General features: G+C 46.1%; 1 protein-coding gene across 5 annotated transcripts in view; it reads left to right on the top strand.

The window, feature by feature from the left end:
- The window catches only part of ASAP1 (ArfGAP with SH3 domain, ankyrin repeat and PH domain 1), a 344,365-nt gene that overhangs the window by 277,513 nt on the left and 48,883 nt on the right, over positions 1–17,969 (top strand). For all 5 annotated transcript variants that reach the window (XM_025871128.2, XM_073893210.1, XM_025871129.2 and 2 more), the window contains exons 14-15: positions 11,658–11,745; positions 13,752–13,800. In XM_025871128.2, the coding sequence (XP_025726913.1) occupies positions 11,658–11,745; positions 13,752–13,800 (137 nt within the window). The remainder of the gene's footprint in view (positions 1–11,657; positions 11,746–13,751; positions 13,801–17,969) is intronic.

Raw genomic sequence — 17,969 nt, 5'->3', positions numbered from 1 at the left:
ATTACTTGTAATAATGCTGAAAAATTAATGTCAAAAATAGAAGTTTTGTTTTTCAAAAACCCTTACTTGCTGAATTTATTAACCTCAGTGTCACATTACAGTTCATATAACAGGTTGAAAAGAGAAAGATGACTACTGTTCACGGGTCACTTAGAGCATGCCCAGCACTCTGTGTGCCAAGCTAGCCCTACAAGACAGGTGTCACTGTCTTTACTTTGCACTAGTCTGCAAGTTCTGAGGAGGTGGAAACTGTTTATCTTTAATCTCCTAGTACCTCGCACACTGCCTGACATACAGTTAGTGTTCAATGAATACTTTTGAGTAAACCTGCTTTGTATAGAAGAAAAAGGGCCAGGGAGATTAAATCCCATGCCTAGGGTTCTGCAATTCGTGAACAGCTGGACCAGTTTTCAAACCCTGAAGTCTCTGCTCTTTCATATCATTGAATCACCGTAAGGTCTTAGAGTAAAGAAGTCTGAAACGGTTTCCCGGAAGGGGGAAACAGGGAGCCCTGATCGTAAAGGTATTACAAGTGTCCGTGAATTTGTCTTTGGATCTGAAGACTGATTTTTTAAGATCTTAAATTTTCAAATTCCTGCAGATGTACAAGGCAACCCACACAGGGGAGTGCCCCCTTCCTTGCCATAGGTTTAACAACAGGTTTCTGTGATCAGCCTTTATGGTGTTCTGAGGCTATGCTGGATTCCACCCAATTCCACGTCTTTGTCCCCATTGTCACTGCAAGAGAGTATTTTCCTTTTTCCAAGAGATTAGAATCAACACTGAGTTGTCAAAGGACAAACTTGGGAGCCCATGAGTCCTGGGCTCAAACCCTTGAACAAGCTGTAGGACTTGATGCATTACATAAGCCTTTGGAGCCTCCATTTTATCCAGTGTAAAATGGGTATAATTTCTCATTAAACATTTCATTGATTCCAAGCAGGCCCTGGAGAAGCAGGGATGAATCAACAGCCCCAAGCTCTTGGAGCTTGGAGTGACCCAGGGCTGAGTGCTCGAAGAGAAGTGAGCAGGATGCTGGGGTAGAAAATGAAGGGGCAGCTAGCTACCTTTGTGTGGCCAGGGAAGGCTTTTGTTAGCAGATAGCGGTAAAGCTAGGGAGGAGCAGTGCCAGGAGAGGCAAGAGGAGAGTCCCCACTCCTGAGCCCAGAAAGCACGTTCAGGGAACCCAAGAGAAGCCAGTGTGTGTGTGGAAATGGTATCACTTTCCTTACCCTGTTTGAAGAGTGTTTTAGAGGCTTAAACAACACATTCTTTGAAAGCTATTATCTATTTATTCTGGGTGCTTAAAAAAAAAAACATTCAAGGAGAAACTTAAAAACTATCTTATGGTTGATATAGCAGAAGTTCCAATTAAGCAAGAACCATTAAAAAAAAATAACGATATCCTGAACCGCTGTCATTGTAATTCTCTATTTGAATTGCTCTCCCCCCTACTTGGCTGGTAATTCTGTTTTATGTCTCCTCCATCAGCTTCAGATGGTGCCATTTTTCTTCACCTGATCAGCCAGCTCCTCAACCCCCTGTCCTTGTGACAGGGCACCCTCATCCCATTCCCTTTTCTTTACAGACCAGAGCTGACTTCAATAAATTAAGTTCAAAATGCAGCCTCAGGTCTCACCCAGCGCTGGTGGTGAGTCCTAATTGTCATGGTCACTCGCAGAAGAAACCCCACTGTTCCAGTGCAGATGATGTTATATGGACATGTAAAATAAGCACCACCGTTTCCAAAACTCAGGGGGTCACTGTGGCATATCTCTGTGGACTTCTGCCACATTACAAATGCAGAACCAAAGACATCGATGTTTATTAGAGGACTTCCCAAATCCAAGTTCTGTGAAACGTATCTTTAGAAATATATCTGGTTTCGTTTGTTTTTTTTTTTTTAAGATTTTATTTATTTGAGAGAGAGGAAGAACACAGAGTGAGAAGGAGAAGCAGACTCCCCGCTGAGCAGGGAGCCCGATGCGGAACTCGGTCCCAGGACCCTAGGATCATGACCTGAGCTGAAGGCAGACACTTAACCGACGGGCACCCATATCTGGTTATGTCTTACAGGTTATTTATAATGCCAATACATTGAACAGGAATTTTTACTGTATTTGAATCCCAAGATGATATATTAGCAGTAACAGTATAGAGTTTATTTCAGATGCAAATTCCTATGGCTTGCATCTAAATGAACTTGGAAGAGGCTGCAATTGGCTAAATGAACCCAGTGATTCTCAGCCCTGACAGCACAGTAGAACCATTAGGTTCTACCCCCAAAGGCTCTAATTTCATTGGTCTAGAGGTGAAGACCAAGGATTGCTTCCTGGGTGAAGAGCCACTGAGCCCCTCCTTCATTAGCCAGTGTTATAATTTGGCGGGACCAGGGGGTGGGTTCTTACACAGAGGTCTTTAGATGTCTGCAGCAGATCTCAAGGACTCTTGCAAAGAGTGTGAGCTGGCTTGTAGACCCCATTTGTAACTCAGCCGGTGTGGGGTCTGATTCTCACCACATCCTCCTTTATCCTAGCCGAGGGTCCTGTTCAGGAACGAAGCAGTAAAATCAACAGAGGGCAGGTCTCCATAACCTGAGTCCCAGGCATTTGTGGAAGCAGCTCTGACCGCCTCCTCGGGTTGTTCTGTGTCTGGCTGGTGTCCCCTCACCCCCACTCCGTTTGCATGCTCTGTGTCTTCACATTTCCCTGGGCTCTCTCTGTTCCCCGATCCCCACCCCACCCCCGACCATGGCCCACAGCCCCCAGTTCACCCTCCATGACCCTCTTGTCAGACAAGATTTGCTGTTCTATTTGAACCTGAGTGATTTCAATGGGTAGCTCTCCCAGAAGTGCTTCCATTTTAACAAGGAATACTGCTTTACTCTAGAGAGAAGTTGACAGCAGTAGAGGTTTATATATCAGCCATTAGAAGAAATATCTCGGAAATCATTAGTAAGCCTAAAAATAGTAACTAACATTTATTGAGCACGCACTACATGCTAGGTGCTTTATGTAGGTTTTCCCCCTTAATTTTTATGACACCCTTCCAAGGTAGTTGCTGTTACCTCCATTCAAAGGGACAAAAGTCTGGAAGCTCCTTAACCACCAGGTGCTAGAGTCGGATTTGAACCCAAGAAGTTGAATTCCAGAGCCTGTACTACCTGCCACTTGGAAGTGGGGCACCAGACATTGCCTTGGTTCATTATCACAGCAAAGTGGCATCGTTTTCTTTCTTTGTGATGAGAAGACTTGCATGGCTGTTAGTGGATGGCTGGGCCTAGACCCAAAGCCAAATCAGATTGTCTCCAAAATTATGGATTGTTTCTCCATTCTACCATGTACCTCGTAGTATGAATAAATTGCCTTTGTAAATTAACAAAATACTGCATTACTCCAGACAAATGGGCAGGAGCTTCATTTCCCCAAAGTGTGGCTCCGTGAAAGCCAGGTATTTTTTTTTTTTTTTTTTAGAGAGCATGCACAGGAGCAGGGAGTGGTGGGTGGAGGAGTGTAGAAGGAGAGAGAATCCCAAGCAGGCTCTGCACCCGGTGCGGAGCTCAGGATGGGGCTTGATCTCACGATCCTGAGATCACAACCTGAGCCAAAATCAATAGACACTTAACCAACTGAGCCACCCGGGCACCCCTGAAAACCAGGTATTTGGGGCAGTCTCTCATTGTGGCTTCAAAAACCAGCGAGCATCGGACCCTCAATTCCTTCTGGCGAATCTTCCAGAGGCACAAGGGTCTCACGGTGCTGACGCTATCTAGGATTTGAGGAACTGCCGAATAAATCGGCTTCATGTGAGGAGCTTGGAGGGAGCTCCTCCGAAGAACTGGTTTCTTAGATGAAGAAGAGGGGGTGAAATTGAATTCAAATGTAAAAGAGGTTACAGATCAGAAGCACCAGTCTTGCAGCTTGTGAGGGCTGAGCCTACACGGTGCTCAGGGGTCATTCTCTGTGCTTCCAGTGTGATTGGAATTCCAGCAGAAAAGTGAGTGGAGTAAAATCTCATTGGTTTAGAGCCCACAGATTCAGCGAGTGTGCCCGTTTGGTTGCAGTGAATGTGACTGGTTCTTAAAAGGACTAAAGAAAGTTCTGGTCTTACAAATTTGAAGGTATAAAACAAAGGACCTATGGTCTGAAATTAGTTGGTTTACGTGTTACTCCCCACCCCGCCCTCCCCAGAATAAGAAATAAGGGAGTCCTTATAAACGTTTTACTTTCACCTAACATTCTGTTAGCCATGACCTTAAGGCAAAGTTACTTCACCCTTTTGTGCCTTGGTTTTGCCATCTGTGAAGGGAGGGTGATAGTAAGTGGTACTTACTTTAGGGTGGTGTGCAGATTAAACACGTAAATATGTGTGAAAACACTTAGAACGGTATCTGGTACGAGTTCTGTGTAATAGTCAAGACGCTGATACTGCCCTCATTTTAATTACCAGCCGTTTATATGTAGGGCAATAGAAATCTGCTCTAAATGTTTGCCTCAGGTATTCACTGCCCATTTTTTTTGATAAAATGTAATGAGAATATTTTCTTAAAAATATAGCCTATGGCTTAGATGTTTTATCATCAAGTTACTGCATTTTGTAGAATTATTTTAAAAGGTTTTTGGTTTACAAGTTCTGGTTGGTTAACAAGGCATGGATTACAGTGGTTACTATGGTTACATGGGAAATCAGAGAGTTGAAAAGTTCTTGTGCTGGCCCATGGGGCACCTGGGTGGCTCAGTCGGTTGAGCATCCAACTTGATTTGAGCTCAGGTCTTGATCTCAGGGTCGTGAGACAGAGTCCCGAGTCAGGCTCCACGCTTAGTGGGGAGTGTGCTTGAGGTTCTCCCTCTCCCTCTGCCCCTTCTCCCACTCGCTTGCTCGCTCTCTAAAATAAATTTTAAAAACTAATAAAAATTTAAAAATTTAAGTTTTTTGCTGGCCCAAATTCTGTATCTGGCAAGTAGGAGACACTTGTAGAAATTAGTAAATGGAGTAATGTCCCGCATGTTCGTCATTTGCAGTAACAATAACATCAGCCCCACTTCTTCTCAGAAGCCCGGATAAACTCTTTTTTTTTTTTTTTTTAATTTACATTATAGCACATGCTTTCAAAAGTAAAATGAAGAGTTACTACCGCAGTAAGAGACTTTTAAGAATATCTGCATATTCACAGGGGGCCTGGGTGGCTCAGTAGGTTAAGCAGTTAAGAGTCTGCTTTCAGCTCAGGTCATGATCCCAGGGTCCTGGGATTGAGTCCCACGTTGGGCTCCCTGCTCAGTGGGGAGTCTGCTTCTCCCTCTCCCCCTGTCCCTCTCCCTGCTCATTCTCTTTCTCTTTCTCTCAAATAAATAAATCTTGGTAGAAAAAAAGAATATCTGCATATTCAAATATATCTTTCTCACACATTTATTCTGCCAACTGGAAATGAGTACTGTGGTGTAAATGGTTGGGATGGTTAAATCATTCACACTCTAGAATGAAGTACTTCGGTAATTACTAGTTAGATTATCACCTCCTCCCCTAAGCTATATGAAGGACCACTAAAGGGGAGGAGAGCTTTCATTGTAGCCACAAGATAGTAATTTTGGAACGTGGAATATGTCCAGAATGGGCAGGATTTCTCAACAGAAGTATTAAGTGATTTGGAGGGAAGTAAGAGAACTGGCCATTCCAGGATAGGAAGAACAAAGCAAGAAAGATGTTTTTACTTACTATGTAAATGTCCCAAGGGCTTGCCTTGACAAGGGAACAGCTTGATAAATGGGAAAGGCTCTGGGAAGGAATTTGTTCAAATCTCAGCTTTGCTTTTTACTTTCTGTAAAACATTGGTCAATTTACTTTTGCCTTCCTGACCCTCGGTTTCCTCATCTGTGAAATGGGTACATAACAGTACCCAGCTATTGGGGTTATTGCAAGAATTGCATAATAAAATTTACTAAAGTACCTAGCAGTTTATTAGGTGCCCAGTAAATGAATACTGTTACCTTGCCCCCAAATAAACCGAAATACTTTCCAAAAAGCAGTAGTTTTAATGTACTAAAATATTAGAGATATGATCTCTCTGCAAGGTGGTAGGTATTCATTATGTACCTAACATCTTGCTGGAGGGTGATTGTGGTTATTGACTGCATGCCAAATATATGTGTCCCTCTAGGGCAGAGTAGGTGTCTAAATAAATACTGAGAGAACAAAAAGTTTGAAATGACCATAATGATCAGAACAGCCTTGTTACCAAGTATTAGCAGAGAAAGTGAAGGGAGCTTTATTATTTTTACCTCTTTCCACAAAACGGCCTCAGCCTGGCTGGGTCAGGCTTATCCCCCAAGTAAATAATGATGTTCACTTCTTGTTTGTGAAGCAGGGCCATTCAGTAGGATGATGGAGGGAAATAATTTCATTCCTGGATACTAATTCCAGTAGCAGCTGTTTCCTGCTAACAGAGAAATATGCCTGCACTAACAACTTCACACTTCCAGCAAAAACATTTCACCGTGGTGCACACTGAGCTGTTTGAGGACAAATGTGTGGTGTTTGTTTTCTTCCCGGAGACGCAGAAACGTTAATCAGAGTTGACTCATTCCGTTTCTACATGCATTTCTACTTACGTGTCTGATGATTTTCCTAGCTGAACAGCATTTTCTATTTTGAGTGGCAGAGCATTATGTCAGAGGGATAATATCTTCATCACTTCTGCTCATGGAACGTGTTCAGAGCTTCCCTAGTTGGAACATTTTCAAAAATGAAAAGCTCGAGGGTGGTCTTGCCGTGTGTGTGTGTGTAAAATGAACACATCTGTGTATATTGTTCATTTAAAAAAAAAGCAGTTTGCAAAACAATATATGCAACTTGAACTGACCCGTGATTTTTAAAACAGACTTCTCTCTCTCTCTCCCTCTCTCACACACACACAAACACACACATCTTGTTAAAGTCAGTGTATTAACAACAATGTCTGGGTATAAAAATGAAATTACCAGGTAGTGTTCAGTTTCTTCTTTGCACTGTCTGTGTCCCCTAGTGTTTCTTCAGTCAATATCGTTCTTGTAATGAAAAGTGAAATCTGTAAGAGGACACATCTCAGAGTTTCAGGGAACAGAGCCATAAAACGTTCAGTTTTGAAACCCGTCAGACCTGTATTTGGAATAGAAGCACCTGTAGCTGTTGAAAGATGCTGCTTCAAAGCAGACCCCACAGGCACAGCGCAACCTTCCCTCCATTCACCATCCAGGTGCCTGGACTGAGTGATGCATATCCTATATAGAGGTCACTTTTGGAATCATTAATTAAAAGTCTCACTTTTTTGGCAGCATCTTGAGTCCCCGGCCCGCAGTACCGTGACTGTAACTTTGATTCAGGCCCCCATCGTTGCTCATCAGACTTGCAGTCTCAGCCGTCTCCCCCAGGCACCCCCCTGAATGCACATCAGTGTGCTCACTGCTCAGACAGACCCTTCACTAGATTGCCAGAGCCACTGGGGTGGGAATGTGAGCCCCTTAGCCCGACAGGCAGTTCTCCCCGCACTCCCCTTCCCCTGGGCATCACTGCTGCACTGGTCTTCTCTTACCCCCAGCTGCATTCACTTGCTCCTGTTCCCACCCACCCCACCCCCACCTTGTTCAGATTCCCCCTCCGGGTCCTCGCCAGGGCTGAGGCTGCCTCTCTGGGCCACACCCTGGTCAGGCAGCACACATTCTAGGTCCGTGCCGCGGTCTGTTTCCCGTAGCTGCTTGGTGGCACAGAGTGCTTTCCATATGTGCTTGGAATGTTGCAGAGGCTTACTATTTAGCTAAATAAATAAGTAAACAGGTATTTCAAATAGGTTTCTAAAATTTCTCATCACTTAGCAAAAGTAACTGGGAGAAAATCAAATGACCTGAGAAGACATGAAAGTAGAAGTGAATCTTGGGCATCCTGGCTCTCTGTTTCTACCCTTACTCTTCTCAGAAGGAGATGTTCTGTCATGTGCTAGGGCTTCTGGCTGCTTCCTGAGACTGTGCCGCACGGTGGAAGCAGGAGGAGGAGCGGGACTTTGGTCCACTCAGACCTGGGTTCTGCTCCAGGCTCTGCCGTCTCCTTACTGGGAGATTTTAGGGACATTAGTTAACCTCTCTGCGCCTCTGCCTCTTCATCTCACTTAGGATAAGAAACTAAAATGACTTCCCTCACAGGTGCTAGTACATCAGATGGTGTATGTAAGGCAGCTGGAATGCTTTCATTCATTTCATAAAACATTTATTGAGCGCCTGCTGTATGATGCCAAGCCCATTTTAGTGAACAGAGAAGTGTGTGCCCTTAGCGGGAAGAAAGGAGAAGGAAATGAGTAATAAGAGCCAGGAAGACAACAGAGCAGGTGTAAAAGGGATGGAAAGTCGCTGGAGGGTGGTCAGGCCATCTCTGAGGAGGTACTGATTTTGAGAGACCTGAAGAGAGGGAGGGAGAGAGCCTGCAGCTGTGGGAAGGGCCGCAGGGGGTGTGAACCACAGGAGGAAGGGAGGCTGGGCTCGTCACCGCCCAGCAGGGGGAGCTGCAAGCCCAGTGGCAGGAGCTGGTCCGGAGGAGCCTGGAAGCAGTTCTTGGGAGTCTTCCTACAGACGGGTTTTTATCCTGAGCCTGGTAGGAAGCATCAACAGTAAGGACTCAATAAATACATGCTTTCATTGCCTTTTTTCTTTCCTTTACTTAAACAATATGAAAGCATTTCCTCAACTGTACACAGATGTAGCCCAGGGCAAGTCACTCAGTCTTAACTTTGATTTTCGCCTGACAAAATGCCGGGAAGATTATACCTTCTTTAATCAATATACCTATAAATTAGTACTAAATGTCGAGAAAGTGCTTTGAAATTTTGGTAAGTTATACAAATCTGGGTTTCTAGTATTACTCCAGTGATTCCTGAGCCTTCTGTGCCTTGGTCCGAGGACTTTGGTTGAGCATACCACTCTTTCTGGCATTTGTGGGCTCGGTACTGGCCACGTTGGCTGCTTTAGCAGTCAGGAATTGTGTTCTTCGCTCCTCAAACTCACACTTGGCGTGATAGGTCATTTGCCAGGTGTCTCACTGGCATTTGGGGGAAGATCACTATATGTAGGCAAGATGCACCTGTGTCAAATGCAGTGTGTGTTGACGTGGCAAATGTCAGACCAGTAGGCTTGACAGAATACCAAGGGAATAAGTATCCTATGTCATCATGATTGGAGTTGTGGCCAACCGTTTAGGACCCTTGTCGTCAGAAGCTTTCTGGTAATGTATACTCTGAGGTAGTCCATGCTTAGAAATGAGAGGTGAACGGTGCTGTTTAACTTTTCTGAATACAGTTAATACTAAGTATTTTTTTTCTTTCTGAAAATGTTGTATCTGTTCCTTGATTGTATCTGTTGGTGAGGTTATTCAGAAACACTGGAGTAACGTGGATTTGGGGAGAAAAAAAATCATCCAGTGAATCCTCTGCTACATTCAAACGTGAACAGTGTCTAAAAAATTCTTAAGTTTTGGGGCACCTGGGTGGCTCAGCCGGTTAAGCGTCTGCCTTCGGCTCAGGTCATGATCCCAGCGTCCTGGGATCGAGCCCCCGCATCAGGCTCCCAGCTCAGCGGAGAGCCTGCTTCTCGCTCTCCCTCTGCTGCTCCCCCTGCTTGTGCTCTCTCTCCTCTCTGTGTCATATAAATAAATTTTTTAAAAAATTCTTAAGTTTTTCCAAGAGATTCCTGGACTTAGGGTAAGAAACCTGAAACCTCTTATTATGTGTAATCATCTGAAGCACGGGAAGTTCTTCCTTCTGTCTGGCTCAGATCTACGATTTGAGCGCATTTCTTCTTCATCTGTGCAAATGGAAAACAGCTGTCCCGCCTTCCCCCATAACCACCTTTCATGTTCTCAAGGATGGTTATTAAATCACTCCTAGTCTTCTTTCCTCAGAACTAAATAGTGCCTTCAGCCGGTCTTCAAAGTGCCCATTTTCCACTCCTTTAATCATCTCCTGATCTTTCCTAAGCTTTTCTCCATTCTTCTTTAAATGTGGATGCCAAACTGGAATACAGTATTCTGTGGAGAGTCTCACGGTGAACTGGGATCTGGGATTGCTACCTGTTCAGGCTGTCCGAGGTGATTGTCCTTCGTATGGTAATGCAGCCAGCTTACCAGCATCTAGAAGGATGAGCTGTAAGACAGTTTCCTTTCGGGGGGCGGGGGGGGGCAGGGGCGGGTCCTAGTTGTGGCTGCAACTGTGGGTTTTGGAACCTGAGGCCTGTAGCAAACCAAACTCCAGGTCCATTCTCAGAACAACTTGCAAGGCCTACAAACTCCCGCCTCCTCCTCCTGGGCTTGGCAGCCAGTTCTGTAGTGCAGGACTCCTCTCCCAGGGGCTCGTTCCTCTTAGGCAGAACTGTCCTGCAAGAGACTTCGAGGCCAGTGTCCATGCCTGAGTCAAACGTCCGTGCTGTAAACATGAAGTCCCTTGGGGTCTCTCACTTCCTCCCCCAGACAGCTTGCTTTGGAACAGATTCAGGACAAGAGGCATTGTTTTCTGGGTCTAATCTCATTGAAATCACAGAGGGAGGAGGATCTCAAAAATGGTTTAGCAAGCACAGGAAGGTAAACAATTTAATTGCCCAGTGTCCGTTATGGAGAGTAAGAGGTGCAATGTGCCGTTGAAATTGTCTTGATCACATGCTATCCTTGTTGTTCGGGGCTTTGATTGGGTCATTGACGTGTGACCTTTTCCTACCCTCTCCCCCTCGTTTTCCCCTAAAACGTAAGTCCCTTGGATATAAATGGTCTTGGCATGGGGATTTTCAGAATCACACCTATCGGTTGAAGCAAGAATATAGGACTGGAGCGTTCCATTGCTTCCTTCAGCAGGCTTGTGTTCAAGTGAAGCCCAGCCTGGGCATGCAGGCATTTCACGCCTTGGCCAGTTCCTGCACGAAGCAGGCATGCTGGCATCAGCCACTGGCCAACATGTGACCTTGGACAAATATAGGCAGGAGACAAGGAAGAGTTTTGACCAGAGTGATTCTGTGGCAAGACTCCATGTAGGCAAAGCCTAAATTAGCATGCCTATCTAAATCCTGCAGGGCCTGAATGAATTATATGTGTGACCGAGAGATTTGCTGATGATAAATGACATGAAATCCTTACTATATTTTCCCTTTCTCCAGATTTTGGGGCTAATTAAGCAGTGTCTCATTAAGCAGTGTCTCACAGGTCAATTGTCTTTGCACATTTGAGAGAGGAACTAAATTTTGCATTACCACCAAAATCTGTGGATCCCTGAGACATCACGTTTGGGCCGATTGATGACTCGGGTCATTTTGAGTCAGCTACATTTCACCGTAAGATACAGAATGGAGAGCGCCAGCTGTTCATGCTCGGGTATGTGGAAGCTGGGAGAGGTGTGTTTCCATTGAGCGCGCCCACTCTTCAGTGCCAGTGAGGTGGATTATCTTGGTTCCATTCTGATTAATCACTGGGATGTTTATGTACAGTTAAAAAGCACGTGTACGATTTTTGTCCTTGTTTAACGAGCTGCTGAATTCTACTGGGGTAGATGAGACTCCCATCGCAGGTGCCGCACGAGACTGCGCCCCAGCCCCACGGGGCGTTGACCCTGCAAGTGAGGGGACAGTGCACCGTATAAACTCCCTCATTTTCTCTTCTAGTCTAACAGGCAACCCGCTAAGTTGAACCTTCTCACCTGCCAGGTGAAACCCAATGCGGAGGACAAGAAGTCCTTTGACCTGATATCACGTGAGTCCTCTCTCTCTCCCGGTCGGTTGCTGTGGCTTCTGACCCTGTGCGTCTCCATCTCTGGGCGTGGAAGCAGCAGACCTCTTCGTTTACAGTGAGCCCCACCCGCAGGGGGAAGGCAGAACAGGGTCAGATCCCACCCGCAGTAGAATCGAATCGAGATGCGTACATTAAACTAGACCAGTTCTTGACCATGAGCCCAGAGCTTTATCCCCTTGGAGAGACTTTTGTACATACATCCCTTTTTCTCTCTTAGAGCTGCTGAATCACAGTCTTTGCTGTGAAGCCCAGACAAATATTTTTTAAGAAGCCCCAGGTGATTCTGATGTGTACCTGTGGTTAAGAATCTCTGGCGCAGACATGAGCATGCAGCTGCGCCACGTAAGCATACAAGAGTTATAACCATGCCCAGAGTTTTGTCCTCGCAAAACAGGGCTCTTAAAAATCATCTTGCTTCACGAATGGAAGACGCTGCATCCCATCACTCTAAGCCATGGGTCCTCGTGTGCTTTTCTCTTGTGATGAGGACACATAATGACCCTCCCATCCCTCAATCTATGGCCTGTATCCTCATGGTCTTCGGAGAGTGGGGGAAGGTGGTTTTCCTCTAGACTGACTGCTGTACTTGCGCTGGTCCCAAGGGGGCACTTATGGACCCCGGTAGCTGAGGGGACACCTCTTTACCAACGATGAGGATGGTAATGCCAATGAAATGACTCACCTATATTCTGAAATCCTGCACGTTAGCCTTCAGCATTCGTCCTTCTCTCTCGAGCCCCGTGGGGCTGCCCAACAGCTTAAGTGCATGGTCTGTGTGCAGATCATAGAGTACTCTCCTGCCCCTTGCAGTCCTTCTGATGTAGCTGTGTGAATGGAAGCCCCAAACCGTTTCAACCCACAGGACCGAATCTGCCGTGAGACCCCTTAGATGGAGTGCAACCTGGATTGTGCAGCGTCTGTTAAAGTTCAGAGTCCCCAGGATTCTTACAACCAAGAAATTTCCTAGGTTACTGATGAGAAAGAAGTACGAACAGTTAGGAGTTAGGACTCCAAAAAGCTAAAACTCCTAGAAGTGAGAGCCCGCAGGTTATTAATAACTGTCATCACTCACTGAGCAACTAATACATACTAGGTGCTTTATATACATCATGGCCACTCCTCACAAAAGCCTTATCAGTCTCCTATTTTATGGAAGAGAAAACTGAGGCTCAGAGACATTCAGTGAATTACCCAAGGTCATACGGCAGTAAACCAAGGATTGGATTCAGCCAAGGCTCTTGGGCTCTACTATGCATGGCCTGTTCTTGGACAGACATTCTCTCGAGGAGATGAGGGGTGTGAGTACCTGACCTGGAGTAATCATGTAGTGTTTGGTTACTTTGCCCTGAATATGTTGAAACATTCTAGCAAATCCTGAATTTTAAGAAAGAGCCTCCCTTATGTACAGCTACCCAAACTCTCCACGTTAGGCTGTTCCCTCCTGACCTGGGGGCAGCTTGAAGGTGCACCTTGAGCATGTTCGAAGCCCTTCCTCCCTGAAGCCTGATTCAGCCAGTGAGCAGCCTGGGGCAGCATATGCCTACTTGGTGGAGCTGCCCTGTGAGCTACGAATCATTTCAGAAAAGTAATTTTTTTAAAGGTAACACAATAAAAAGGCACATTGAAAATGAAAAAATACCATACCGAACTGCCAGCTGGTAGTCTCCAGTTGGTGGAGACATCCACTTTGATCCCATAGGCTCTACCCCCTTTCCATCTTTTTTTCAAAAGAAGTGCCAGATGTTTGGTATTTGCCTATATTTTATTGTATTTCTCTTGCACTTCAGAAAAACAATATTGACAAAGTGAATGGTGTAACTGCTAAATCAAAATGGTATAAAAATAAGATAATATTAAAAATCTTAACTTTTGCTGTGTTTTTTTTTCCAGAAACTTTCATAATTTACATTATAGCTGAAGGTGTTCTGCTTTCTAAAGTTTCCCTTGTTTTCTTCTTTGTATTTCAGATAACAGGACATATCACTTTCAGGCAGAAGATGAGCAGGATTATGTAGCGTAAGTTGTTTTTGACAGCACAATGTCTGGAACTGAAAAGGCACTCTCTCCTGTACAACATACCCTTAAAATTTCCTTTTTGTTACTGAGAGCCTCTCCTGCGGGTTCCACATGCTGCTGCCTCACCTCTGGACCTTCACGTGTTGCTCCTCTCTCTGTCCGGGTGCTCAGTAAACCCTGATACCTCCTTCCAAGATTCAGCTCAAGCCTCACCATCCAGGGGCTCTGCTCCTTCCTGTTACCCCCGGGCCTCCTCACTCTCCTCGATGACCCTCTAGTTTGGTCTGAGCCCTCTAAAGACTGAGAGCTCTGGAAAGCAAGGACTGTGCCTTACTCACCTTTAATCGCATCTCCTGCCCTGAGGAGGGGCTTACCTGGTATTGAGCCCGTCTGCCTGGATGCTTGGCTGTTAACTGCGAGGGGAGAGGAGAGCCTGGCCCTGAAGAACAGTATGGGCAGGTGCCTCCTGTGGTTGAGCATGGCTCAGGAGCTCAGAGTAGGGGGGAGAACTGGCTTTGGTGTCCCACACTCCTGGGTGGGATGCGCCTACCTCACCTGACCAGGCACGTGGCCTCAGGCGGCTCCCCACCCCCTTTCTTCATGTTATCCCCGGTCCTGGGCCATCTGCATTGCCTCTTCCTTCCTGTAGCCTGCCGGGCAGTGTGGGACCATTACATCCTTAGCTGCTTGGGAGGGAGGATGCTTGTGTTAAAGCTGGTAGTTAAGCCTTTTTGTAGCCTTCGCATTTTCAAACCCCTGTCCCGTCAGTGACGCACAGTAAGTGTTACTTTCCTTCCTTACTGATTTCTGGAGAGTCACCGAGTTCTGTCCACCCCCTTTCACCTTATACTCGCCCCTTTTCTCTCTCCCTGTTCTTTCCCCTCTCTCCTCCTCCTCTGGAGAATTCCACTCTTTTCCCTAAAGGGTCAAAAAGAGAATAAAGAATGGGTCGAAAAGATGCACAGTTGGGAGACACAAAGCAAAAAGGGTGGGGGGGGTGCTGAGAGAGAAGATAAGAGAGGTGAAGGAAAGGGAGAAAAGTCTTTGACCCATTCATTCATCTGAAGGTTTAGTGAACACCGATTCCAAGCTGAGAACTGTGCAAAGCACGGAGAATACAAGGCTAAGTTAGAGGGAGCCCCTGCTCTGAAGAAGCTTGGTCTGAGCTGGAGGAGAAGGCAGCAGGCAGAGTGCAGGGACAGAGAGAGCACGCAGTGTGCTGTGGGAACCCACAGGGGCACACACCCTCTTGGCTGGTTCTCGGGAGTGGTGCTCAGAGATGACTTCCAAGAGGAAAGGAAGCAGCCCGAGCCGGCTCAGGGAGGTGCAGGAAGGTTATAAGTACTCTGCACTCTGGGTGCCTAGAAGCAGCAGGGTGGAATAAAAGGGACGCAACTGATGGCTGGATGTTACTGATCTGGGGCTGGCCACCTGGAGAGTGGCCGGAGAAGACAGAAGAACAGGAGAGGTCAGGAGGACTGGCCTTCCACCCTCAGACTCAGAGAGGTAGTACTTAGTGAGGTCATACGATGCTTAATGCATGTCAGCAGAGGCTGTTATTTCTAGTTTGAAAACGAGGACGCTGAGAGGCAGTGTGCCCATGGTCACAGTCCCGGGAGCCCCAGGGTCTTACGGTCAAGTTAGGGAAGGACATCCTTCAGAGTGTAGTGGGTCTCATTGCCCTCAGTATTGGTGCTCGCTGTGAGCCAGCAGGGGCTCACTTACCATCTCTCCAATCATGTCAGTCACAAGGTTGGCTTACTTATGCCCATTTTGCAGATGATTAAACAAACTAAGTGAGGTTAAGGGACTTGTTTTGACCTCAACACGAAATCGTAGATATGTGATTGAAACATTGGCCCTCATGCCCACTCGGTTGTGCTATTTCCAATTCATCACGCTGATGCCATAAAATATTCAGCTGTGTGATGAGAGTCCATGGGTTGCAGGACAGGAACTCGGAGGGGACGGTTGAAGAGTCGAGACCATTATGTTTGCCTTGACTTGGTTCATATCACTTGGTTTACTTTTAGGAACTTCAGGCCCTCCTTTAAGACACGGGAACAACAGTAGGTGCTTGATTAAGGCCCCTTTTGGAAGGTCACCCTGAAAGGTCATGTGAGCAGATGAGCATCCCTGGTGGTGATGGGGCTTACTGGGTCCTGCTAGAGAGGGTGCAGCAGGCAGTCACGTGTGTGGGGTGCTCCAGACACGTGTCCTGTAAGAATTTCCTGGACTCAGGGCACCTGGGTGGCTCAGTCAGTTAAGCGTCTGCCTTCGGCTCAGGTCATGATCCTGGGGTCCTGGGATCAAGCCCCGCATTGGGCTCCCTGCTCAGCGGGGAGTCTGCTGCTCACTCTGTCCCTCCCCCTACTTGTGTTCTCTGTCTCTCTCTGTCTCTCTCTCTCTCTCTCTGTTAAATAAATAAATCTTTTATTTAAAAAACCAAATTTCCTGGACAGAATTCCAAAGTCACTTTGGAATATTGCTTCCCCTTCTCATATTTCACTCTTTCCTCCTTTTTTTTCTTTCCCCTCGCCTAAACCCCTACGTGGGAGAACAGGTAAGAGATCTTTGTGAGGCAGGGAATGCATTAGCTTCTTCTTTGTTCATATCTCAAACCCAAGCCGTTAGCATTGTATTTACTCTGACTTACAGAGAACTCAGTCCCAGTTTGGTCAAAGAGGTGTAGGCTTCCTGCCCGTGGGACTTAACACCCTGTGGTAGAATGCTTGCTTGGCCCATCCAGCAGCTGCAACACGTCTGTACTTGGCCTTCTCTGGGGCTGGTGTTGGAGACGGGGGGCTTCGTTTTGAGTGATGTTGGAAGGAACGCATTCTGCGGAGGAAGCACGGGTGCACGCGCACACCCGCACACACCACCCCCACCCCAGAGGAGGCTTCAGTTCCTCGTTTACTTCCAAGCTACATAGAGACAGTTTTACAGCATCACTGAGTTTTTTTCTCATGTGAAGGTGTCTGGTGGAATTAAATGTAGAAGACATTCTAACAAAGGGCAGCTGTGTGTTTTGTCGCTAAGAAGGAGATTACAGGCTTTGCTTGCAGGGCTTTGGGACTGAAGATAAAATGTATAAAGTTCCTAGTATAGTGCCAAGGTTGTTCGTCCTGTAAACTCAAAGCAACTTTAGAGCCTTAAAATACAGCGGTGCATTGTTTTCTTTCTTATACTGCTTGGTATGCCTGTTACTTTAAAATAACTTAAAAGTTTATTTTTTAGTTGTCAGAAGTAGTTGCTTTGGTTCTTGACCCTTTGAAGTGTAGCCAGTCCATTGCGCCAAATCTGAATTATCCCTCCAGAAAGTTAATTGTCCTTAAAATATGTATTTTCTAATTATCAGTACCAACTCCTTTATTTCTTGATTTGTCCTGATCTCTTGAGTGAGGAGGTAGATGTGGCATAATGAAGGGATCCCAGAAAGGGACGGGGCGGGGTTGGTGTCAGCAGCATGTTTCCGTCCAGTGTGACACTCATCCTGCTGGAGTCATAAACCTCTCTAGGCTTGTGCTGCCTCATCTGTAAGGACTATCAGCCCCAATTCAGAGGCTTGCTGGAGGATTACATCCCCAAAATTATAAGGAGGGGGGTGCCTTGGTGGCACAGTCGATTAAGCATCCAGCCCTTGATTTTAGCCCAGGTTGTGGTCTCAGGATTGTGAGATTGAGCCCCCCGTCGGGCTCCGTGCTGGGCGTGCAGCCAGCTTGGAATTCTCTCTGCCCCACCCCACACTGTTCATGCACTCGCTCTAAAAAAAAAAAAATTGTAAGTCCTTGGCATGCAGGAGATCGTGCTATGTTGGATAGCCAGAATATCGTAATGCTTAAGGAAAACAAAGCAGAGACTCTGCAGACGAAGTGAAAACTCCAGTAACACAATGCCACTGATTAAATACACTGTTGAGCCCAGTGTTTTGAATTATTTTTAAGAAACCAATTTCTGGTTTTTAACATGAGACTAAATGATAGAAAAAATATTCTCTAATTTAGAAGGTATTGAATCTCACACACACACACACACACACACACACACACACACACCCCTGCCCCATTCCTAGGTTTTGAGGTGTTGAGTTTTGGGCAGCAGAGGGGAACCGCTGAGCTGGGCAAATGTATTTGTTACAACACACGGAAGCTTTGCACCTCCTGCAGTCA

The sequence above is a fragment of the Callorhinus ursinus genome, unplaced genomic scaffold, assembly GCF_003265705.2.
Source record: "Callorhinus ursinus isolate GAN/ISIS: 27379988/994484 unplaced genomic scaffold, GSC_fseal_2.0 scaffold5, whole genome shotgun sequence".
NCBI lineage: Eukaryota > Metazoa > Chordata > Mammalia > Carnivora > Otariidae > Callorhinus > Callorhinus ursinus.
This window is presented reverse-complemented; position numbering and strand designations above follow the sequence as displayed.